This window comes from Mesoplodon densirostris, chromosome 6 (assembly GCF_025265405.1).
Source record: "Mesoplodon densirostris isolate mMesDen1 chromosome 6, mMesDen1 primary haplotype, whole genome shotgun sequence".
NCBI classification, from domain to species: Eukaryota; Metazoa; Chordata; class Mammalia; order Artiodactyla; family Ziphiidae; genus Mesoplodon; species Mesoplodon densirostris.
The window spans coordinates 62,410,855-62,433,565 of NC_082666.1; the positions used below are offsets into that span (position 1 = coordinate 62,410,855).

Here is a 22,711-nt window from a genome sequence, read left to right on the forward strand (position 1 = left end):
TAACCACTGCGCCACCAGGGAAGCCCAGTGACAAATACTTTTAAGGGGAATACTATAGTGTGTGACCACATTATGAGAAATAATGGCCTGGCTGAACCCTCTGACAAATTTGTCAGAACAAATTTGAAGGTATGACCAGGACTACTTTTTCATGCTTTTAGAGAAGCTCTTTTTAGCAATAGGACCAAGTATACTAATAGAATCAACATTATTGGAAGCCATGTAGATTAATGCCACCTCGTACTGGTAGAAGGTACTGCCTCATTTCACACAAACAACAAATGGAATGGAATATTAAGATACATTGAGATCTTTTACATCCACACTTCCTGTACTTCAAAGTAAATTTTCTCCATATCAAAATAATTTCTTTGAAATATGTAACCAATCTTATTTTCAGGAGAAAGCTTGAGGTCTGCTGCATGTGTGGTAGCATCTAATTTGTTGGGATAATGAGAGGAGAGTCCCCCAAATGAATGTTCTCTTCATACAGACTCTGTGATCCTTAAATGACAAGGTTTCATGTCCACTGCATGCTTCTGACCCCTTCCCTCAACTCCCACCTCACATTTCCACTGCCTCTTCCACTGATTTTAATTCACAGTAAGGATGGGCATTCTGGTTTAAAAGCCATAGCCCTTTGTACACCTGAAAATAATATAATGTCATATGTCAATTATACCTCAATTAAAAAAATCCATATTCCCAAATTGTGCCCAGAAATAATGTAACACAAGCTTGTCTTCATACTGGAATGTTTTTTCCTCTTATTGCATCTTTTTCTTTCAGTATAGTTGGATATTTCCCTAAATTTCTTCTTGGCAATGTGTTTGGTGCATTTGCAAAGTTACGTATAAGAAAGTGCCCAAGGAACATGTAGTCTCATCATCCTATTCTCAATTTTATGTGCTTGTGAATTTTATAATTGGAATTTCTTAGAATTTGGAGAGAAAGGTTGTAAACATGGTATATGTTCTTAGTTGATTATTTTCAAAATCACCTATGCTTTGGAAACATTTTCTCAAATTATACATGAATTGACGGCCATCTTTTGAGCCACATTACTTTACAGATCTGTGTCATACTTGCAGAAAGGAATAGGAGATGTACCAGTATACGCTATTGCCTCTCTCAGAAGTATCCACAATGTAAATACTTTGGACTTTTTCCTGCTTACTTATGGAAATTGCCAATTTTATATCTAGATTTCCTTGACTCTGTTTGATAGGCTAAGACACTTGCTAAGTTAACTAGAAAGAAATACGTGTCAATCAGTGGTTCTCAAACTTGTGCGTGCATCAGAATCCTCTGGAGGACTTATTGAAATCCAGATTGCTGGGCCCCAGCTCTAGAGCTGCTGATTTAATAGGTCTGGGGTGGAGCCTGCAAATTTACATTTCCAACAGGTTTCCAGGTGATGCTGATGCTACCAGTCTGGGGAGCACAGCGTGACAAGGACAGATGTAAATAATGTACATGTTCTTAATGACCTTTCACTGGTGCTGGGGCTTTTCACAGACAGGTGGATGGCTTGAAGCAGAGAATTGCTGGGAAATCGATCCCTACCGAGAAGTTTGCTGTGAGGAAGGCTCGACGTTACTCTCCCTCGTTGCCTGCACCCGTGAAGCTCGTCTTGCCTGCCCTGGTATCTGCCTTTATTTTATTTACTGTTTGCATCCTAGAAATAAATTGTCTATTCACAGTGGCAGGGAGAACATCTAACTTTTGTTGTGAAGTTTGCTCAATTAAAAACCATTGTGTTTGTAAGGTGAACATTTATAAATAAATTATTAATGAATAATAAAAAGTATAGCAGATGTTTTTTGACTGATTGGTGTGTTCTAGGAATTTTGATAAAGGCTATTTACAAAATATATCATTTAATTCTTATAGTAACTCTATAAGGGGAGTTTCTCTTTGTAGCCTCATTTGACAAGTAAGGAAATTCAGGCAGAGACAGGTGAGTTGACTTAATTGAAATTGAGTTGAATTATAATGCAAGCCACATATGTAACTGTACCTTTTCTAGTAGCCACATTAAAAATCAAAAGGTAAAAAATTGAAAAATAAAAGGACACATGATAATCATTTTAAGAGTATTGGTTCAATCCAGTTTATGCAACATTTTGTCATTTGAGTATGTAATCTCTAAAAACTTATTAATGAGATTTCGCATTCTTTTATATTGTACTCATCCATTGAAATCTGGTGTGTGTTCTATGCTTAGACTGTGTCTCAGTTTGAACCAGTCGCATTGCTCCAGAGCCATAAGTGGCTGGTGACTGCTGTGCTCTAGCCCAGCGCTAGAGCTCACATTCTTTTTTTTTTTTTTTTTTTGCGGTACGCGGGCCTCTCACTGTCGTGGCCTCTCCCGTTGCGGAGCACAGGCTCCGGACGCGCAGGCTCAGCGGCCACGGCTCAGGGGCCCAGCCGCTCCGCGGCATGTGGGATCTTCCCAGACCGGGGCACGAACCCATGTCCTCTGCATCAGCAGGCGGACTCTCAATCATTGCGCCACCAGGGAAGCCCCATAGAGCTCACATTCTTGATCGGTATGCCATTTAGGCTAGACTTGTGAAAAGCATAATTTCAACTTAAATTGTCTTAATGAAGACTTTTTTTTTTTAAGTACTGAATACATCAAATTAGGATGACTCTTTGGGGCTTTAGTTTTGTGTAGGTAGTCACATAGCACAGGAAAGCTGTTTAGTGCAAGCTGACACCTGCTGTCCTCCTTTGGGGGTTCATGATTTTTTTTTTTTTTTTTTTTTTTTTTGCTCTCCCGTTGCGGAGCACAGGCTCCGGACGCGCAGGCCCAGCGGCCATGGCTGATCACGGGCTCGGCCGTTTTGCGGCATGTGGGATCTTCCCGGACCGGGGCACGAAACTGTGTCCCCTACATCAGCAGACGGACTCTCAACCACTGTGCCACCAGGGAAGGCCCATGATTTTTTTTTTTTTTTGATTCCAGAGTTTATTCAATTATCCCCCTTTAACAGTTATTTAGTTTCCAGTTTTTACTACTACAGACAAGCTACAATTAATATTCTTTCATATCTCTCTTTTTGTACATGGGCATAAAATTGTCTTGGAGAGGTGTCTAGAAATGGAATTCTGGGTTGAAGGGCATATGTATTTAATACTTTGACATTGCCAGTTTGCCCTCCAGAAAGGCTGTACCAATTTAAATTCCTACCAACAGTGTTTTACTGTTTAAATGTGCAGTTGAGCATCTTTTCACATGCTTTTTCATTTTTATTTCTTGTTTTGTGAATTGTTGTTCATATACTTACTTCCCTAATTTCATCGGGTTTTTTATTATTTTATCATTGATATAGAAGCTCTTTAAATATTCTCTGAGAAAGAAAACTGCAGCCCCTCACAGGCATCCGTTGGGAGCTAGCCTGCACCTAGTACCTTGACCCAGGTTTCCCAACTTAGTCTCGGAGAACACCACCCTCAGACTGGGTTGTTCTGTGCCTGTGATGGAGTGAGATAAAAATATGACCACTCTGGGGACTTCTCTGGTGGTGCAGTGGTTAAGAGTCTGCCTGCCAATGCAGGGGACACGGGTTCGAGCCCTGTTCCGGGAAGATCCCACATGCCGTGGAGCAACTAAGCCCATGCGCCACAACTACTGAAGGCCGCAGGCCTAGAGCCCGTGAGCCACAACTACTGAAGCCCATGCGCCTAGAGCCTGTGCTCCACAAGAGAAGCCACCGCATTGAGAAGCCCGTGCACCGCAATGAAGAGTAGCCCCTGCTCGCCACAACTAGAGAAAGCCCACCTGCAGCAACGAAGACCCAATGCAGCCATAAATAAATAAATGCATAGATAAATAGATAAATTTAATAAAAAAATATATGATCACTCTGTAATCATATCTGAGCACAGATAAAAATAAGAACACCACACAAATCACAAAAAATGACCAAACATCCCCCTTTCCCAGCCAGCGTGGGAGCCTGCTGCTGTTTTACCAATGACAGCTTTCAGCCCCATTTCTGCTTCATTTCTATCTAGTGATTTGTGCTGGGAAATTTTTTTCTTTCTGTGTCACAGAACTTCCCTGAAATTTTTCTAGAGCACCATAGTCCTTTCTCTGCCCTAGAACTTAGATGCTTGTGTGTACATGACAATGTATAGCTTGCTCTGATTACTAAGGGTCTTAAGGAAGGTTAACTCAGAGCACTTATTTCTCCAGGGGTAAGGGTGTAGAATTGGCTTGAATTTGTGGTGACTAGGAATTTTACCAAAATCCTATATGTCATAAAATGGCAAGGTCAGGTATGAGCGTTCATTCTTCTGACAAATATTCCTTCGATAAAAGCAAAATTTAAAAACATCATCATCAGTTAAAATAAATGTTCGGTTAGTTATTGAATTGAACTCTTACTCTATTAGCAGTAAGAAGCTAGATGTAAAACAAAAGGTAGTGTTATCTTAGTTTTCAGTACCATAATGTAAAGATGACTTTGCTGCCACTCCAATGTATTTTCCTCATTTCTACTGCTTCCCTGTAAGAGGCTGTTCAAACAATATCTCTGTAATATTTTCACATTCGTTTATTTCCAAGAAGATTCTAATTACCCTGGTTATTTCATACCTTTCAAAATATGAACTGCACTACCAGGAAGATCAGAAAAATATTTTCAAGCAAGAGCACATTTGCTTTTGGTCCAAAAAAAAAAAAATTCTCATCTGTTTGCCTATTAAGTGTAACTTGCAATGAGAAATCATTAGTTTACACTTTTAGGGGCTGTCATTCTGCCGTATGGCCTTTAAATGAATGCATTTTCTGCATATTGGATTGCATTACCGGACTGTCACATGTTTTTAATGGTATAAAAGAACCTGAGCCAGGTAAAATATTTCCTATGTTCATTTTCAGTGATGTCCTTGGAGACATTTTATATAAACAATTGGCAGATATTGAAAAATGTTTCCCTTTACTTAAGAGTAACAGCAAAAATCTATATTAAATAGAATTGTTCATAGTATCATTTTAAAATATTACATTTATTTCTGTATCTGTAATCCATTATCTTCCAAAAGGATTGGATACCAGTAGGTACTTAATAAATACTTGTTAAATGAACGAGTAAATTAATTTTTCAGTAAAAACACAATATACTATATATATATATATATAGAATACTTCGCAGTATAAAAGGCAAAAAGCATTAAATAAAGTGAGAAAAGGGGAAATTAAATCACTAAATTCCAAATGAGGAAAGCTAAGGAAAACGATCTCTAAATGTTGTCTTGAGATCACTAGCAACTGAGGCAAAACACACATAGGTAGTTTTGTTGTTGTAAAGAACATTGAATAACCTCACATAATTGCGAATGGTTTCTCATTTTTCCTCATTAGGAAATGATGTATGTTTGGAATGGTTTTCCACTAGTGAGCAAAAGAAAAGATTTTTCTGAAAGTCTGTTGGTAACTGTTGAAAAGGCTGAGGCAGATCTACAAAGTGAAAGTAAGTATGAAAAGTAAGAGCCTGGAAATCTTTACCGTTGCCCCTCTCTCGTCCTTTCCCTGTGCACATATGCCCGTGTTAATTTGTGTGCATGATGAGGACAAAAGAGCTTGAGCCGAGGTGACTGGGTGATTGCAATCAAGATGGAGAAAAGATACCTGATACAACATGGATGAGCCTTGGGGACGTTAGGCTCAGTGAAAGAAGCCAGCTGCAAAAGAAAACCGAGTGAGAGATATAATTTACATAAAATATGGAGGATAGATCAGTCTGTAAAGACAGAAAGCAGATTAGTGGTTGCCTAGGGATGGAGAACTGGGGGTGTGTGAAAGCTAAAGGTTATGACATTTGTTTTTGGGGGTGATGAAAATATTTTAAAGTTGATTTTGGTGATGGTTCACACCTCTGTAATATACTCACAACCAGTGAATTGCATACTTTAAAGGGGTGAATTGTATGTTATGGGAATTTTATCTTAAGGCTGTTACAAAATAAAAAGATGAAGAAGAGAGTTGAGTTCTAGAGCAGCTCAAGGGAAATGTATACTGATTTTAGTTGGTTGTGATTCTTTCCGTGCCTCATTTTTGCTTACTAATGACTACTGTGTTTTTACAGACACAGAGAATTGTTTGTTTTCAAGTTGAAATCTTGTCACAATTTGATTTTTTTACTCATTACTTTGGTTGTACAGGAGGTCCCTTTCCAGTGTCCTGGAAGCTCTATTTACTGGAAGCAGCTGGCATAGTAGGAGGAAAATCAGCTGGTCTGGGCTTATAGTTCCAATCCTGCAGCTGTGAGGCTCCGGGAAGCATACCTCATCCCATACCCAGGAGGGCCTCCGATTTCTTTTAAAATGGGTGTGGTGTTGGACCAGATGATACCCAGGGTTTTCTTGCTCTGACATTTTCTAGTTCTCTGTCATAAATAGAGGCTTTAACTTTTGCTAAACAATACCATAAGTGATAGCTTTTGTTGTATTCCTTATCAACCCCCAAATCATTTAGGTATTTTTCCAAGATAATGGTCTTATCCTCTGGAATGTTCTAATCACAGAAGTAAAGCAAAAATTGCTGGGATGATAAACATTGTAAAGGGCATACAAATTCAAGAATAGCCAGGAAAATTTCTAACAGGTAACTAACTTTTCTTAGCTGGAAGAAAATGGGCACCGAAGGAGTACCGGCTCCATATGCAGTATACTCCCCACGTGGGGGATGAAATGATTGACTCCAGGGATGAGCACCTCATTTGGATGATTTATTTATTTAATTTTTTTGGTAGTATAGTTGCTTTACAATGTTGTGTTAGTTTCTGCTGCTGTACAGCAAAGTGAATCAGCTATACATATACATATATCCCCTCTTTTTTGGTTTTCCTTCCCGTTTAGGTTACCACAGAGCACTGAGTAGAGTTCCCTGTGCTACACAGTGGATCATTTTTTACTTCAACCACAGTATGGGGCTGAAATGTTTAATGACATTTCTCTTTACAATTACTTTTAAAAAATTAAACACGTAATTACATTTGATAGATGTGTTACCGAGTCGAAGCTCACTCTGCTCGCCACACCACAGGCCAGTGAATCAGAGACGAGGTGCTGAGGCAAGGAATACGACTTTATTTGGAAAGCCGGCAGACCGAGAAGATGGCGACTAGTGTCTCTGAAAAACCATCTTATCGGGGTCTGGATGCCAGTTTCTTTTATAGAATCAGAGAGGGAGAGGTGGTGAGGAAGTAAAGTAAAAGGGCCACCAGTCTTGCAAAACTCCTGGAATGACCAGCCTGGGGAGGGGATGTGTTAGTTTCTTTTTTCTTGCAGCCAGTCACAGGTGGGCAGGGTTCCCTGAGGCAGGCCATTATGTATGATTATAATAACAAAAGCAATGAAAAGGTTAAAGTCAAAGAAACAGATCCAATGGGGAGTCCGTTTTAGCTCTTCCCTGTTACAGATGTGGGTGAAAAAAGTCACCCATATTTTTCCTGCTATGCAGAATTAATTTAGAATTTCTGCTAGCTTTATTTTTTATTATTTTAAAAAAATTTTATTTATTTTATTTTTGGCTGCGTTGGATCTTCGTTGCTGCGCACAGGCTTTCTCTAGTTACGGCGGCGGATTCTTAACCACTGTGCCACCAGGGAAGCTCCATCCTAGCTTTATTTTTATAGTTACAATCATAGTGTACCTGGACATACTCTAGCCTAGTTTTTTTCATTTATTATATCGTAAACTTTTTTTTTTCCATTGAGAGATAATTGACATATAACACTATATTAATTTCAGGTGTACAGCATAATGATTTGATATTTGTATACATTGTAAAATGATCACCACAGTAAGTCTAGTTAATATCTGTCACCGTACATTGTTACAAAATTTTTTTTCTTGTCTTCAGCACTTTTTTTTTTTTTTTTTTTTTTTTTTTTTTTTTTTTGCGGTATGCGGGCCTCTCACTGCTGTGGCCTCCCCCATCGCGGAGCACAGGCTCCGGACGCGCAGGATCGGCGGCCATGGCTCACGGGCCCAGCCGCTCCACAGCATGTGGGATCCTCCCAGACCGGGGCACGAACCCGCGTCCCCTGCATCAGCAGGCGGACTCCCAACCACTGCGCCACCAGGGAAGCCCTTCAGCACTTTTAAGATCTACTCTCTCAGTAGTTTTCAAATATGCAATACAGTATTAACTATAGTCACCATGCTGTATACTACATCTCCATGACTTATTTTATAACTGGGAGTTTGTACCTTTTGACCTCTTCATATATTTCACCCACCCCTCAACCCCTCGCCCCTGGCAACCAATCTGTTACCTGTATCTATGAGGTTTTTTTCTTTTTTTTTTAAGATTTCACATAGAATTGAGATCATATGGTGTTTGTCTTTCTCTGTCTGACTTTTGTTCACTTAGCAATAATATCCTCAAGGTCCTTCCTGTTGTTGTAAATGGCAAAATTTGATTCTTTCTTATGGCTGAATGTTCTATTATATATATATAAAACACATTTTCTTTATCCATTCATCCATTGATGGACACTTAGGTTGTTTCCATGCTTGGCTGTTGTAATAATGCTGCAATGAACATGAGGGTGTATATATCTTTTCAAGTTAGTATTTGTTTTTCAGATAAATATGCAGAAGTGGGATTGCTGGATCATATGGTAGTTTATCATAAATGTTTTAATTGTTGCTAAGTAACCTTATAATAATTTCAAAAGCTTCATGGCATTCCATGGAGATAATATATCATAATTTAATCAACTCTTTCAGAATTGTTGAGCATTTAGGCTGCCTTCCATATTTAAAATAATTGTAGCTTTAGATTCCCACCAATAAGGAGAAGCAATAGAAAAGAATGCAAGCTGAATCAGTGGGCTTATCTGCTAACAAGCTCAAGGTTTCAGGCTGGATAGATAAAGAATGCAATGGAACTAAGAGCAATGCTGTTCTGAGGCCACAGACCACCGCCCTCCCCACCTCCCCACTAGCCTTCTTGCACATACAAGCAGGTGATCACAGGGATACCAGGTGAGTGGAATATTCTACTCCACTATTGAAAAACAGTCGTACGAAAAGCTTATCTGTTGATGAAGGGCGAGTATGTCACCTTCCCATATTAAAGGCATCATTTTAAATAAAAGAATGATGGTTTCCTTTCCCTTCTTTTTCCTTCCCCTTTTACAGAAAAGTTATAATACTTCCGCTCATTTTCATCTGGAGGTTAGGTAGAGTAGCCAAAATATTGAGGTATTCATCTTCATGGACTGATAATTCCCTTTGATTTCTGGGCACCAGGGAAACCAGTGGATGAGAAGGCTCAAGAAACTGGGACCAAAAGGAGGAACTCAAAGTTTGTACTATTTAACAAAGAACCAAAACAACGTATGTATAAGTACAGACTATATGGACATTTCAGACTTTCTTTGTCTGTGTGTCCTAGATGTTCCATCACTAACATATTTTCTGCATAGTTTCTAGTAATATAGAGTTATGATAAACCTCCTTACATTTTTTACAATTCTTTAAAATTTTTAATGGTAGGAAAATGCATATAATATAAAATTTACCATATTAACCATTTTTTAAACTGTATGGTACAGTAGTGCTAAGTATATTCACTTGGTTGTGCAACCAGTTTTGAGAACTTTTTCATACCCATTAAACAATAACTCCCCATTTCCCCCTCCCCACAGCTGTGGGCAATCACCATTCTACTTTTTGTTACTATGAATTTGACTATTCTAGAGACTTCGTGTAAGTGGAGTCACACAGTATTTTTCTTTATGTGGCTGCCTTATTTCCCTTATCCTAATGTCCTCCAGGTACATCCATGTTGTAGCACATGTCCGAATTTCCTTCCTTTTTAAGGCTGCATAATATTCCCTTGGATGTTTACACCACAGTTTGTTTATCTATTCATCCATCAATGCATATTTGGTTGCTTCCACTTTTGACAACTGTGAATAATAAATACTTCTATGAATATGGGTATGCAAATATTTTTTTGAGAGCCTGCTTTCAGTTCCTTTAGATATATGCCCTAAAGTGCAATTGCTGGATCATACGGCATTTCTATTTTTAATTTTTTGAGGAACTGTCATCCTGTTTTCTCTAGTGGCTGCACCATTGTACATTCCTACCAGCAATGCACAGGGTTTCAATTTCTCTACATCCTTGCCAATGTTTGTAATTTTCTATTTTTTTTTAAATTTGTTTTGTTTGTTGGTTGTTTGGTAATAGCCATCCTAATGGGTGTGAGGTGATTTTTTTTTTTACTCTTCTTAATATGGAATAATTTCAAAAAGGAAAAATACTTACTTTGATTTGAGTGGAAACTCAACATAGAGCCCCATCATTTTGAAATGTAACTTAGATGAAACTCCATAAATGTTTACTTCAAAAAATGAGATTTCACAAAATGTACTTCAGTAAAATGTATTTGGGTTTTTGAACAAATTTACTAGTGTTTATTTTTGTTGAATCAACTTGGCCACTCTTCATTAATTTGTTCCTTTGAACACTCTTAGATTTTCCATACTAAGTATAGCATTGTGACAGGCAGAGAAAGCATTGTTCCTGTCATTAAGGGAATTATCTGTGATTAAACCCCACATATTCACAAATCAGATGGAAAAATGAATATGTTTTAAAATAAGTGGGTATGTGAAAACTGGGAGGTAAAGAAAAACCTCTTTTTATTAAGTTAAAACATTTGTAGGGTATTTTTCCCCCAGAAAAGCAGGCTAGCTTGCTTCTTCTGTTTTACTACAAAGATAAGGGTTTTGGTGCAGTAGAATAAATCCTAATGTTTGAATGTCTGTCCTTTGTAGTATAGACTGTTACGTACCACCAGGGAGTAAGGGCTCTGTATACAGTCGTACCTCAGTTTCTGCGTGGAATCGGTTCCATGACCCGCTGTGGATACCAAAATCCTTGGATGCTCAGGTTCCATAGTCCACCCTCTGTATCTGCAGTTTCCGCATCTGTGGATTCAATCAACCGTGGGTCCTAAATGTAGCTCCAATCTGGTTGGTTGAATTTGCGGATGTGAAGCCCTCAGATACAGAGCACCCACGCTGTTAAGAAGTCCTGAGGGACTATTGAGTTTTCCTCTCTTTGAGTAGGCTCTTCACCCCTTCCCTCTAAATTTATTTTGTCCCTACATTGGTGGGGGAAAAAAATTAAAGGAGTAATATTTGTATCAGACGACGCATGTAAAATGCAATAGAGGTTTAGAAAATCAGGCTGTTCTCTCCATCCATTCCTTTCTCTTTTAATGACATATTGAGATGATAGACTTTGAGAGATATTTAAGCAGAACAGGTCGGGGAGAAGAGCTCAGACAGACAGACACATTGTACTTTGTACAAACTTGTCTTTGTATATCTTCTTGCTGGATAAAAAAAAAACCCAAACAAACAAAAAACTGGTTTCTTTTCTGAACATCACTTTTGCTAGATGTTGCACATGAAATTTATGATGATCTCTTCTAGGTCCACGGTTTTACGCAAGATGACTACCTGATTCTATACCCCTACCCCCTTAGGATCTTTTAATAATTAAGCTCTTATCCTTCAGAGTGAGGGAAAAAATCCACAATTGGAAAATGGAGTGAAGTGGCAAAGCTGAGGTGACTTCAGCCTCCACTAAACACCTCCTTCCCCCCTACCCACCCTCGCCACATACACATTATTAGGAAATGAATGTATTTTGGCTTCTCATACCTTTGTTAAGTGTCTCTAAAGTAAAAGATGATAGAGGATATAACTGGTGTTCTCCTCTGACGATGCCACAGTTATGAAAGGCTGGTCAGAGATACAAAAGGAGGAATACTGTTTAAAGACAGAAAAGAACTTGGTAGTATGCCCTGAGTCAGTATTTGCTATTAATTCCAATAGTGCTTCATTCGAAATCTGACTCAATTCAACATGTAGCCGCAAGTTGATTCAGTAGTTCTACTTTAACTATTTGTTATAACTAATTTGCAATTATGTAGCAAGCATAATACAAGTTACATAAAAGGGAAAGTGTTACTTTATGGCTCTTCACCTCTAAATCTATTTTCACATTTTTCCTTTGGTGCATATCAACTAGCTTCGAAAAAGTTCAATTGTACATATTTTGTAGCTTGGGCCTCAAATTTCCTTTTCCCTAAGCCTACCCTCTGTTTTAAGTTCAGCAGATCTTTTGTGATGCAAGTGTGCTTTGGCAGCATTATTGTGTAATTTTCTTGGGGTGTAAAATGTGTTGAAATGTTCATCCGGGAACTCTCCCGTGAGGTTGATAGTCATGATAAAGCCTTCACATTTTAAGGGAAAATAATCATCTGACAGGTAGTGGTCTGAGGAAATAATGGTTTTGCTTTCTAAGGTTTTTGGAGGAACATGGTATTTTTGAATCCATTTTCCATATCCCAAAGTCATGATCTAAATAAAAGTTGTGTGTTTTAATGGTACTTCAACTTTCCATGGTGTTCCTCAGCAAGATTGTCCTTCACTGAGCACCAAAACGGTGAGATAAGACAAACTGTCATAAAATGTGACATAGAACTCAATAGAATGCACAACAGTGATACTAAAACTTAGCATCCAGTATGGACCATAAGGGTTTGGTTCTAGGCCTGGAAAGATAATACTTCTTGAATGGATATTTCAATGAGCATCCATGATTAGAAGCATAAACAGATTTTTCTGAGGAAAAGGGGGAATGGATTTTAATAGGGAAGGTAATGTGGCATTGACATTTGTGATTTTCTTAGTGAATAACCTGTCAGATCTTGGAAGTGAGAGGTGAATATCAGCTATTTTCAGCACCTAGAAGTAAAGTGACCTCCTTCGAGTTGGTTAAGTAGCATCCTTAACCTCCCATAGACAAGCAGTTTACTGATTAAAACACCAGCATGTGTTAATGGTGATTTCTGACGTTTATACTGAAAGCAAGAGTATTTCAGTATGAGGGACTCTTAGAGCCTCATTAATTTGGTTTACTGCCCCTTCCCACCTGTGTTGTCACAGCGTGAAATGTATAAATTATCAGTCTGTCTTGGAGTGATTTGTTAGTTGCACTTAACTTGCAAAAAAAAAACCCCACCCCAAATTCAAAAGTGATAGATGTGAAATGGCAACCTTTGTCAGATAGATGTCACACATGATACGGTTCCTTCTGTTAATATATGTTAGCCTTGGGCTGTAGAAGGTAATGAGTCATTTTCAAAAGGGAAAAAGTCCTGAAAGAAAATCCTCCGCATTAGCCTCACGCAGTTAGAAGTTTGTGGGGACTTTAGAAGCCTTGCACACTTCAGAACCATTTTGTCTAATTTTATGACATAATTTCTTCCCCAAAAGCACATAACCTGGGAGAACTGATAAGTTGTAAACATAATGATCTGGAGAGGGTGTGCTCCTTCCTGAATTTTTAATGGGGAGAAGGCCATCTGCTTCTCCATATGGAAGTGTTACCCTCTTCTACAGGAAGCCAGCACAGCTAGGGACCAGAACCACAGGAAGAGGCAGCGTGCGTCCTCCTCACCGCTTTACCTTTCACAGAACTAATAAAGCTCTTGCTTTATCTACAGTTCAAACTTCCTATAATTATACCTAAGGTCACATAACTTAGAGTATGAGCACCGGAAAAAAATTTTAAGTGGCTAGAGTGAACCCCTTAATAAAATGGTGTATTAATGTAGTTAGTATTCTTTTCATTTGAAATATTTTCATTGTATTTTATTTAGTAAGGCATAACAAATGCTAAACATATTCTCCTTATTTTTAAATGGTCCCTCTGAAACTTAAGAGCTGTTAGTGCTAACTCTTAAATAGGATTTTTACAAGTATTTTTCTTTCCGTGTGTGAATTGTATGTTTGCTTTGCTTTAAGACTCCAGTGACTACTCTGTAGATGATGAATGCTTAGTGAAGTTGCTGAAAGGATGCTGCCTGAAGAACTTACAGCGGCCTTTGCAAGCAGAATTGTGTTTCAATCACATTGTCCAAAGGTAAAAGCGGACAATGAAACCAACTTGAGTGCAAATTGTGGTTTCTGGGGAATCGCTGTGAGAAAGTGATGCTCTTATCTCCCGCTGCTAACCTTTTACTTGGTGTTACCAGAAAGAGAATCCAGTAATGTTTTCTTTATTCTCTGAGAAAAAAATTATAACCTAAGTGGAACATGGCTTTATGCCTTTCTACCTGGTGTTCAGAGGTGACTTACAAAAGCTAAATTTACAGCCAGGCTGACATGTGTCTGTCTAAATTCTGGCAGCAGTGTACAGAACATCTGATACTTTTTTGATTCATGCATTTGTCTGCCATTCATTTATTCCACAGATATTTGAGTACCCACTATGTGCCAGAGACTGTGATCCTGAATCCTAGGGATTCAAAGTTGAGTAAAAAGACTCGCCATCATTGTAATGATAATGTGACAGGAAAGAATGACTGTGATGAATACTAAAACTGCTTCTCGTTTGGCAAGGGACATTTTTCTGTAGATGAATGAGTTTTAACCCCCCAAGAGCATTGATGATGATGTCCTGCTCTTTTGCTAATTAGAGAGTTGAGTCAAGGTTCTGATGCCTGACCCTCTTCTCTACATCTGGAGTCACAAATGCAATTACAGGGGCCAGACAAGTAACCTTACTGAATGATGGCAGGAATAGGGATTAGTGGGCACTGCAGATTAGGGAGATTGTGTGTTCTCTCTAAAGAATGCAGCCACTCCTGAGCTCTAATTGATTATTGCTCTGGACAGTGTGGGCCCAGTAGCAATAATCCCTACAGTTTTTTTTTTTTTTTTTTTGGCTGCGTTGGGTCTTCGCAGGCTTTCTCTAGTTGCAGCGAGTGGGGGCTACTCTTTGTGGCGGTCCGCGAGCTTCTCACTGTGGTGGCTTCTCTTGTTGTGGAGCACAGGCTCTAGGTGTGCGGGCTTCAGTAGCTGTAGCGTGTGGGCTCAGTAGTTGTGACACACGGGCTTAGTTGCTCCGCGGCCTGTGGGATCTTCCCGGACCAGGAATCGAACCTGTGTCCCCTGCATTGGCAGGCGGATTCTTAATGACTGTGCCACCAGGGAAGTCCCTACAATTTTTCATTGAAAGCCTGGAATCTGAATTTTGCATAACGTCTCCAGATTTTTAAATCTTGGCTCAATTTTTGGGAAACCATTGTGTAAGCCAAATAGATCACAGCCATAGACTGCCGGTTGACATTTTTTGTTCAATATCATGTGCCTTTCCATCCACAGCTACTGATCTGCCTCTTTCTGACTATATATTATGAGAATGTAGGAGGACTGGTGTCCTTATAAGAAGCTGAAAGAGACAACTATTTCCCAAATAAGTAATATACAGTCTTTAGTAAACATGTTAAAGAAGTATCCATTGAGTTCGCTTTTATTGGTGTTTTTATTAGGATCAAAAGGATGACCCATTTGGGCTATTTGTTGTATTTTTTGAATCTCATAGTGAATTGCTTGCTGGTGTGTTTTATAGTTTTGGATTGTGAGTTCACCTTCAGTGGGGTTTTATCTTGAGGCTCCTATGAGGCTAGGATTGAGGAAGAGTCTCTCTCTAAAGTGATTTTGCTTTTATTTCTGCCAGATGCCCAATAGGCTTTTCCAGGCCAGGGCCACCTTCATGTTAATTTCATTGCTTAGAAGTTCTTGGATCATTTGGGCCACATAAATTTGAATTGAAAATTCATGTGAGGGCAGGCCTATTGGTTATTAATTTCCTAAGGGATGTGTTTTTTCCCGCCCCCCCTCACCTAGACCTCAGGCCAAGGAGCCAACTGCCCGTCTTCCTCCTATGCTGCAAGTGGGTTTTTCTCATCTGCCCTTTCTCTGGTGGAGCAGAGCCCCAGCTTTATGTAGAGTCTCAGCTCAGGCTCTACATACTATGTGGACCCAAGGCCTCACCTCCTGTGTGGACATTGAGACACAAAGCTCTGGCTGATTCAGACTGAAACAGACCTAGGAGTGCTTTGGCATCATGCACATACTTAGAGTTCTGGTTTTGTTTTGCTTTCAGTTTGAGAGTTTTCCTTATGTCCTTGTGAGCTGAGCTCTGCATTTTAAAGGGTGTTGCTCTTATTTTTTTGAGTGCTTCTAGATGTTTTGTAGTCAGAGAATTTTCATAATACTGCTGAAAACAGAAGTGTTGACCACTTCTTTCTTGACATTTTGAAGCATTATAAGACAGCATAGTGCAAAGAGAGTTGAACCTCAGTGAGAAATAAGTGGCATTATTTTCTGAGTGGAGTCATTTCCTGAATACATTCATGTTCAGGAGGGATGATCCTGTCCTTTCTAGGGTTAATCTTTGAAGATCTGCATGCGTTTGTATACCTGAAGGGCAGTAAACAATCCTCAGTGCTGGATTTATATTAAGGAATAAAATAAAACAGTAATATAGGGAATTCCCTGGCGGTCCAGTGATTAGGACTCTGTGCTTCCACTGCAGGGGGCATGGGTTCAATCCCTGGTCGGGGAACTAAGATCCTGCATGCCAGAGCTTGGCCAAAAAAAAAAAAAAAAAAACAGTTAAAAAAAAAAGTAAAAAAGAAAAAAAAGAGTAATATATTAAAGGCATAGTATTTATTGCCATGGTTTATTAGGTTCTTTAACTGTATAATGGCAGCTTTTCTCTGATAATAGTCTTAGTGCTGTAGCTGTTTTCTTAAGAATGGGGAAAAATACATATATGTTGGAAAAGAATGATATGTTCCTTGTTCTGTTAAGACTTAATTGCTTTTCATTTGCTCTTTTAGTGAAAAGCTACTGAAGTATGACCACTACCTAGTGCCATTTACTCTGTTTGAGTTGGCATTTTTGTATAAAAACCAAGGGGAAATTGACAAGGCCATAAAGGTCCTAGAAACTGCAAGGTAAGTGATAATGGCAGCTTCTCCTTGATTGCTATGGAGTCAGGAATGTCAATACAATTTTAACAACAGCAGTAACTTGATACACTTAAAATGAACACATTAATGAAAAATTAGTCACAATTTTACATTTGCTAATTTATGCTTAGTTTCTGCTTGTGGCTTTTGCTGGAATTGTGCTGTTTCCAACCCTCTTAATGCCAGACCCTGTGGCTGTTTACAAATGTTGTGATTTTGGGGACCTACATGACAGATTTCTGGCCTGTTCTCTTCTATATCAGGGGTCAGCAAACTTTTTCTGTAAAGGGCCAATTAGTAAGTATTTTTGGCTTTACAGTATAAGGTCTCCATTGCAACTACTCAATTGTATTAAAAGCAACCATAGAAGACAATATGTAAATAAATGGGTGTGCCCAGATTTGGCCATAATTTTGGTCATAGTTTGCTGATCCTTGGCGTGTTCCACCAACTCTCTCATTTCCTTAAAGAGCCATTGATTTGAAGAAGCCCTTTGAATCTTCTCCTCTTTTTTCTTTCTGACTATGTGGCAGTTTCAAAGTACTTTATCAATTCTGCTGTCCAGTGGCTCTCAGACCTCCTGTGATCATGGCTCACTTACTGGGGGCACAAACCCTGTGGTCTGCTTGCTTTGAACACTACTTGCCATGGAGAAAGAATGCCATGATAACTGTAGGCCATAAATAGCTTGCTGATTCACTAGTTTGTTCATTTACTCAAATTCAGCAGAAAATTCACTGAGTACCTGTTATGTGCTAGACACTAGAAAAGGTTCTAGACAGACAACTGTGCATAAACAGGCAATGTTTCTACCTTCTAAGTTGAGGGGTATTGGTAAATAAACAAATAAGAAGAGTAGCAATGGTATGTGCTTTGCTGAGATTTACGATATGATACAGGGTACTCGAGTGCTACTTTAGATTGAGTTGATTCTGGAAGGTTTCCTTCAGGTGGTATGTAGCATAATTAAAGCCAGTCCTGAGAAGACCAGTCACCAGAGGACTGTGTGGGGAGCATTCTTGGCTGGGGGGTGGAGCAGGGAGGGTGTTGAGCCTCGAGGTTGATGATGCTTCTTGAATGAAATGGGGAATACTGAGAGGATAAGGATTGAGGAGAGAGAAAAAAAAAATTACTCCTGTTTGGACTGTGATATTTTGAGGTGCCTATAGGTATTCATGTGGAGATGGTGAGTTGGCAGTCATATATATACCAGCATGGAGTTCAGTGTAAAGGTCAAGGCCAAATGTAGATATTTCAAAGTCACCAGAACAGAGACAGTGATATTTAAAGCTGTGGTGCTTGATGAGGTTATTTGGGGAAAGTTATACAGCTAGAGAAGGAGATCCAGCATAGAGCCTTGGGATATGCCATCATTTTAGAGGTTAAACAATAAGATTAAGAAGTGGGGCTTCCCTGGTGGCGCAGTGGTTGAGAGTCTGCCTGCCGATGCAGGGGACACGGGTTTGTGCCCCAGTCCGGGAAGATCCCACATGCCGCGGAGCGGCTAGGCCCGTGAGCCATGGCCGCTGAGCCTGCGCATCCGGAGCCTGTGCTCCGCAACGGGAGAGGCCCCAACAGTGAGAGGCCCGCGTACCGCAAAAAAAAAAAAAAAAGAAGTGGCCAGTGAGTTAGGAGGATATCCAGGAAAGCCAAGTGAACAAAATGTTTCAAAAGAAGAGAGTGGTCAGTTGTTAAGATGGCCGCCAAGAGGTCAGTCAAGGTGAGACCAGAGAAGTGGCTGCTGAACTTGGCAGCATGATCATCGGTGACTTTGACAAGCGAGGTGAGAAAGTGGAGTTAGCTACTCCAGGCAACTCCTTCAGGATATTTGGCTGTGAATAAAGCATAGTAATGGGGCAGAAGCTTTGGAGGCACAGTGGAGCCAAGAGAGGTTTCATTATCTTTTTTTTTTTTTAAAGCCGAGGTTATGAGAGAAAGTCACTTTTAAAGTTAATTTGTTGAGAGTGAGTATGACTCCTATTTCAACTGACATTCGTGTATCTTCAAATCTATGGAAAATTTTTAGTCCCATTGGAAAATTTGGGACTAAAAATACGGTTTCTAAGTATTCATATCATTTGGACATATTTGATGTTATCTAAGCAATGCAGAATAAGGCAAATTTATAACAATGAAAATAAAAGACTAGTAATTCACTATGAAAAAGCAAGACCAGCAGTGATCAAAAGTCACCACTAACTCAAGACAGTCCCAGTGATGTCAACATAAACAGACGTCTCATAATTTCAAGACTGTTGATTATCTGCAGTTTTCCTTGTGCAGTAGGAGCTTTGCAAAGCTTCCGAAGTTAATTAGGGAATACTCAGTTACGTCCTTTGGTAAACTCTAGTAAGATGTTGGCTTAGCTTATGAATAATAACCGTCATTATGAATAATAACCCTTATCAAGTTTACCAGTAAGTAACCCTTAGACCTGTATAAAGTAAAGGGCTATAGAAAGAAATGAATGCCACTGCAAAGAAAGAACGTACAGCTCTCCCATGGGCCAAGGTGGTGTGTGAAAGCAGAGCCCAAGGTCCAAAGCATTCCATTTTGCTGATTCTGAACAATTCTAGCAAAGAGAAGTCAACATGGATGATCTAAGTGAAGTTTTTAAATAATCTGTGGATTTCTAATGCCCCTCCTGACATTGTCACATAATAATTATTGATCAACCCATTGATATTTGCCCATCAGAATTGCAGTAAGTAATTTTGGTGTCACCAAGTAATCCTGCTATCTTTGTTGTGATTGTCGTTTTGTGAGAGTTTCTATATCTATATCTAAATCTATCTATCTATATATATATATAAATTTTTTTGTGTGTGTATGGAGGGGGTGAATGATTATGTTCATCTTGTTTATACAGGCTGCCTGAAATTTCCAGTTTAGAAAAGGAGGTCAACTCTTTAAAAATAGTTCACAAAATTTGTTAAGCCCTCCTTGTAACCTTCTTGCTGTTTGTGAATGGTTTGGTAATTACATAAACCTTGCTAGTCAAAGCACGCTTTTTAGACCACCACCAGCAAGCTTCTAGAAATACAGAATATTTCCATCCTCATCTCCTCCCAGGATCAGAATCTGCATTTTAACAAAATCCACTGTTACGCCTATTAACGTTTGAAAGCAAATAAGGAATGAAGATGAGAGGAGGGGGAGGAGGGTGGTGGTGCCCTGGTGTATAAAGGAATTTTGACATTACAACGTTATTGTTATTTATCTTTAGAAATAACTACAAAGATTACTCACTGGAGTCCAGACTACACTTCAGAATTCAGGCAGCTCTTCACCTCTGGAAAAAATCTTCCTCAGATTGATCAGAACATGAAGGATGGAATTTTCTCTCAATTAGTACTGGCATCTGCTGTAGATTAGACCTTGTATTAAAGTGGAAAAATGATCTTGTGAATGTGAGACAAAAAACTAATTTTACTGTCAATATTTTCTATCATCTGTGTGGTTTACTATTGGTCTACATAAGTGGGGTTTTTTTTTCCTATGGAATGATGTTAAATAATATCTAGAAAACTCTTATATTCTGCATCTCCAAAAAAAATTTCATATCCGATTTGAATTGGAGAGTGAAAAGTCTTTTAAAGGACTCACAGGTACAGTAAAGTATAATTAGATTATTTATTTTTTTAATGTGGAAATGAATATTGTGTAAGTAGCAAATGGCTTACAACCTAAGCATTTTTAGCTTTGTTGGTCAGTTAAACTTCAGAGATATTTAGTTGCCTAGCATTTAAGTTTCAGAGGGGAAATAAGAATCACCTACATTCAAAATAGCTCAATAACTTTCTGAAAACTCCTGAAAAAGACAGGCAATGGGTGTGAACAGGACAGGTAATGTAGGTAATAGGTTGAAAGACCTGTGTCTAGAAAAGGTGATGAAATGTTATTGTTTTTTATTTTTCATGTAACTTACAGGTGGTTCTGAGAGACTATCCTGTTTTTGAATGTAGTTAAGTCTGTTATTATTATAACAAAATTCAAAAAAATTCCATGTATCTAAAGGGGAAAAAAGTTATATTTTAGAAAATTTCCTTAACCTTAACAATGAGCACCTAAAATATATACGCTGACTATTTTTCTTATAAAGTTCCTGCTGCTTTCAATGATATGTAAAATAATAATTTTTACACTCGTAATGTTGGTGTGTAAGGTCTAATCTGCTCATTTCTCTAGCACTGTGATGGTTCCTTATAAATATCTGGACTGTGCTTAGTCCTTTAATTTGCAAACACAATCAGGGCATGGAGTGGAAGAGAGCCAACTCTGTGTGGTCCTGGCTCTGCTGTCAGCAGTTACCGGGGGGTGATGTTTAGGGAGTTCTGTGCTCTCTCCATCACCATATTTTCCTCATCTGTGAAATGGAAAAAGAACAGATGAATTTCAAGGTCTCTTTTAGTTTTATAACTGTGGGTCTGAGGCTGAGATATTTATTTTCAGCAAACAATGTTAAAATGTTTAATCCAGATCATTCCCACTTAGTGTGTGTTTTATTTTACAATCATCACTGCCCTCCCCAGCCCCTCAGCTCTCCAATATGTATGTGCAGTGGCTGAGGACAAGACTGCATCCAGAGCGACAAAAAACAGTTCAAGAATCGATGAATCAGGGTTTTGTCTTATTTCTATTTTGAAGAATAACTTGTCGTGGAAGCCTCTGCAGTTTAACAAAAACAGCCCCAGATTGGCAGTCAGGAGCCCAGTTCTATTAGTTAATAATAATTCCTCTACATGGAGTGAGTCATTGACCCTTTCTGGCACTCAGTTTCCCTGGTGGGGATAGCAACATAGAGCTTGGTGCTTGTGATGGCTCTATTAGATAATGCATATGATAGCTTTTTGTAAACTGAAAGGCTGCATGAATATGAGTTGTAATAGTTATGGTTTTTATGTATGTATTACAGTATCAAAACAGAAGTATTGGCTTGAGTCTGTGGTCTCTGATATAAAATGAAAGTGTGGAGATTCAAACAAGTTTAAATTTATTTGAAGTGTTTGGCACTGACATGAGCTCATGTTGTGAATTTGCTCCTTGCTGTTTATTCCCCGCTATATGAGCCTGTATCCAGCAGGTATTTGGTCTTGTTTTCTTTAAGGTACTAATTCTTGGCCAATACTGAGGATGTTTTTCCAGTGGAAAATGATGAATACAACTCAAGTCGGAGTACCACCCCTTCAGATAATATTGGTGGTAGATTGATCATGTGCTATTAATATGAATTATATAACTTTACATTAGGACCAAACAAAAGAGAAAATAACTGTCATTACAATTAGTAATGGAAAATCTGTTCAAAAATTTCTTTGAATGTTACTTGGAAAAAAAATTCTCCAAAGCTCTTAGAAGAGTTTTGGTAGCACTTTCTGGTATGAAATGGAAACGATTTAAGGTAATGGTAGTTATTTTTGTTTTATTTTAACTCTACATTACCAAAACAAATATAAAAATTCATATCTCCCATTAAGATTTTTCCTTTATTTGTTCTTATTTCATTTGTATTTTTATTTCCTTTTCTTTTATAGTTACCTGATAATCTATCCAATGAATTTTTAAATGTTGTAATATCATTTATTTATTTATTTTTAAACATCTTTATTGGAGTATAATTGCTTTACAATGGTGTGTTAGTTTCTGCTTTATAAGAAAGTGAATCAGCTATACATATACATATATTCCCATATCTTCTCCCGCTTGCGTCTCCTTCCCACCCTCCCTATCTTACCCCTCTAGGTCGTCACAAAGCATCTCCCTGTGCTACACGGCTGCTTCCCACTAGCTATCTATTTTACATTTGGTAGTGTATATATGTCCATGCCACTCTCTCACTTT

At 38.6% G+C, this 22,711-nt stretch overlaps 1 protein-coding gene across 2 annotated transcripts in view; it reads left to right on the plus strand.

The window, feature by feature from the left end:
• The window catches only part of TTC39B (tetratricopeptide repeat domain 39B), a 128,249-nt gene extending 107,940 nt beyond the window's left edge, over positions 1-20,309 (plus strand). For both annotated transcript variants that reach the window (XM_060102110.1, XM_060102112.1), the window contains 6 exons: positions 1,519-1,645; positions 5,375-5,483; positions 9,274-9,360; positions 13,854-13,971; positions 16,739-16,855; positions 20,097-20,309. In XM_060102110.1, coding sequence (XP_059958093.1) covers positions 1,519-1,645; positions 5,375-5,483; positions 9,274-9,360; positions 13,854-13,971; positions 16,739-16,855; positions 20,097-20,187 — 649 coding nt within the window. In that variant the 3' untranslated portion in view covers positions 20,188-20,309. The remainder of the gene's footprint in view (positions 1-1,518; positions 1,646-5,374; positions 5,484-9,273; positions 9,361-13,853; positions 13,972-16,738; positions 16,856-20,096) is intronic.
• Positions 20,310-22,711: the final 2,402 nt, after the last annotated feature.